The following is a 2955-nucleotide window of genomic DNA, read 5'->3' as shown; positions in this document are numbered from 1 at the left end:
AACAGCAGCAGCAGCAAGAGCAACAGCAGGGCGCTGGGGGCGACCCTGACTGCAGTCTTCAACACTTCTTTTTGTCGGCTTACCACGGGGTCCAAGGGATGCGGCTGCTCCGCATATATGGCGATGCGCCCTCCTCCCCCTGCAGCGCAGAGGCCTCCTAGGGCCTCGGGCACCTCCTGGGGCCCCCGTACCCTGTTTTGGGGGGCCCCTGAGGGGCCCCCGGCTCCCTCCCACCCATCAGGGCGGCCCCGAATACAGCCACCACCTGCAGCCGACACCCGACCACTCCGCATGGGGCTGGGGAAGACGACAGACTCCCCCACAAGCACAATGGAGCCTCCGCTGCCTGCAGTTGCACAGGTTGCTGCTGCTGCTGCTGCAGCTGCTGCACCTGCTGCTCCTGCCTCTGTAGGGCCGCTTCCTCCTGATGGCCGCCCAAGGAGACTGCGGAAAACTGTTTTCAGGGGCGCTGAGCCTCGCCACCCTTTGGACCCCATGTGGGGGCCCGGGGCCCCCCCAGCTGCCTGCCTCGAGCCCTTAGAAGGGGAGGGCCCCGTCACCTCGCAGCCCCAGCCAGGCTCTCCAGCAGCACTTATCTGGCCCTCAACAGACAGCTGCCGCCCCGCTACCACCACCACCAGTCCCCCCCCCTTGGGGGCCCCGAGGAGGTCATCCTCTTGCGCAGAGGCCGCACCCCACCCGTCATGGGGTGAACCCAGTGGGCCCCCAACCCCACCCCTGTAAACCACACCCGCTTCACCCGCCACAAGGGGCAGGAACACATCGCCTCGCAGCTCAGCAGGGGCCCTCACTGGATTGCCTGCAGCAATAAAACCGCAGCAGCAGCAGCACAGCAACACCGCAGCAGCAGCACGATGAGGATGGTTGCGGACTGTTTCAGGTGAGGGCAGCAGCTGCAGTAGCAAGCAGCACGATGCATAAACCCACTGAAGGCATTGGCTGTGCAGCGGTCTTTCAACACGCCGCCGAGGCCCCCATGGCTGCCCCCCCTTGGATAAGGGTCTTCAGGGGCCTCTTGCTGCAGGGCCCCCTGGGGGCCCCCCGCCTCGCTCTGCACTTCAGCTGGAGCTGAAGCTGCTGATACCGCTTCCTTGGCACTCGAGGGGGATAAGGGAACGCCCGGTTGGTGGGGGGGCCCCCAGGGGGACCCACCTCCAGGGGCCCCGGGTCCCACTGCAGAAGAAGGGGCCCCCAGCGCAAGCTGTTGCCGAAGAGCAGCAGCAACGCTGTCCAGCGTCGGGCTGGCAGCCAATGCCGCAAACGAACTGTCCGCAGCAGAGGGAGGAGCAGCAGCAGCAGAAGGGCCCCGGGGGCCCCTCCTCGGGCTTGGGGGCCCCCTCAAGGAGACGGTTGCAGAGGCAGTCACTTCTGCTGCCTCCCCCACCGTGACAGAGTCCCCAGCCCACAGCAGCGTCTCGCTGCAGTGCAACACCGCCGGGCCCAGCAGCCGAATACTGCCGCGGGCGCAGAGTTCGATGCGCTGCGTTGGCGTGGGGGCCCCCTTCGAGGCGGGAGGGGCCCCCGCGGGTACCCCCCGGCCCTTCAGGCCCAGGCGACGCAAACTCTTGGAGCTTGCAAGGGGCCCCCCTCTCCTTCGCAGGCGGCGGCGGAGGTCCCACACCGTGCCCTGCTCAGCGGCAGCTGCGGTCCCCCTGCACTTGATCACTGCCCCTCGCACTTCTATGTCTCCCCCGCTGATGATGCGCAGGCCCTGAACCCACCGGGGCTCAGGAGGGGCCCCTGGGGCCCTTTTGAGGGGCCGCCTCCGCCCGCGCCAGCGGCGACGCCGCATGAGGCGCAGGTACCCCCCAGATATGATACAGACGCCATCTCGCACGATGTCACACGCGGTCAAGTCCTCGGGGGCGCCACAGACATCCTGCACCGTGGAGGGGGGCCCCGCAGCGTTCTTCTGGGGGGTCTTAGGCGCAGCTCTCCCGGGGTGTGGAGATACACCTGAAGAAGACACCGCGGTGGGATCCGCGGCCGGGCCAGGTGTCTGCGGCGGCCTCGAGGGTTGGGGGGCCCCTGGGGACAAGCAAAGGAACATAAAACAAAGGGCTAGAGACAGTAAACTACCGCAAGACAAAGCCATTTTCGGTACTGCGGCAGCAGCAACAGCAGCAGCTGCTGCTGCTACTGCTGTCGCCGCTGGCGTTGCTGCTGCAATGGCCCACAGGGGAGACTCTCTGAGTCAGCTGCTTAAAGGGGCGAGAAAAGGGGCCCATAGACACCCCCACAGAGGGGCCTCCACCCTTCGGGGGCCCCTGGCTTGGGGGCCCTTGGCCTGGGGGCGATGAGGCGATGTCGCTGTCTACCAGCCTGCCGGGAAAACATGGAAGGGTTTAGGGTAGTGATTGAGTTTATCTGGGGTAATATAGAGAACAAAATAACAAAAAGATTAGAGTGTACAGACAGGGAAAGAAGGCGCAACGAAATATAAATCTTTGTCTGTTTGTTTCAGACACTGAGTGGCAGGGGGGGCCCCCATATATCTGTGTGTTAAGGAAACTGCCTCTTATAAACGGATACACAACTTCATTTAATAAAGTAATATATTTAAAATGTAATTACGTTTATTATGCGTTTCCTTAGGGCCCAAGGGGGGCCCCTATCCCTCAATCGCTCGCGGTAGGGGCCCCCCAGTATCACCACTCGAGACGGCGAAGACTGGGGGCCCCCCATTCTATGGAGAGAGCAAAATTGATACATTATCCACTTAAACCCAAAATTAATAATTATTTCTACTAATTATAAATGTAAAAACTTTTTATAATGCTATTGAGTGCACTGTCAATGCTGAGTTGTCCTATATGCAAAGGAAACCGTCGATTCGTTATACAGAAAAACATATCTAGCTGCATGCTTGTAGTGTTCAAATCATCTAACATCATACGTGAACTAAATGTATATATATATATATACCATGTATAC

The 2955-nt window shown here is 61.3% G+C and overlaps 1 protein-coding gene across 1 annotated transcript in view; it reads right to left on the bottom strand.

The window, feature by feature from the left end:
• EMH_0066510 (WD domain-containing protein, putative) overlaps positions 1-2249 on the bottom strand; it is a gene marked incomplete at both ends in the record, with an annotated part of 3692 nt that extends 1443 nt beyond the window's left edge. The window contains 3 exons of the mRNA XM_013498509.1: positions 3-820; positions 949-2049; positions 2162-2249. Of these exons, the coding sequence (XP_013353963.1) occupies positions 3-820; positions 949-2049; positions 2162-2249 (2007 nt within the window). The remainder of the gene's footprint in view (positions 1-2; positions 821-948; positions 2050-2161) is intronic.
• Positions 2250-2955: the final 706 nt, after the last annotated feature.

The sequence above is a fragment of the Eimeria mitis genome, genomic scaffold, assembly GCF_000499745.2.
Source record: "Eimeria mitis Houghton genomic scaffold, Emh_scaff3479, whole genome shotgun sequence".
NCBI classification, from domain to species: Eukaryota; Apicomplexa; class Conoidasida; order Eucoccidiorida; family Eimeriidae; genus Eimeria; species Eimeria mitis.
The sequence above is the reverse complement of the archived record's forward strand: the minus strand, read 5'-3'. Positions and strand labels throughout refer to the sequence as shown.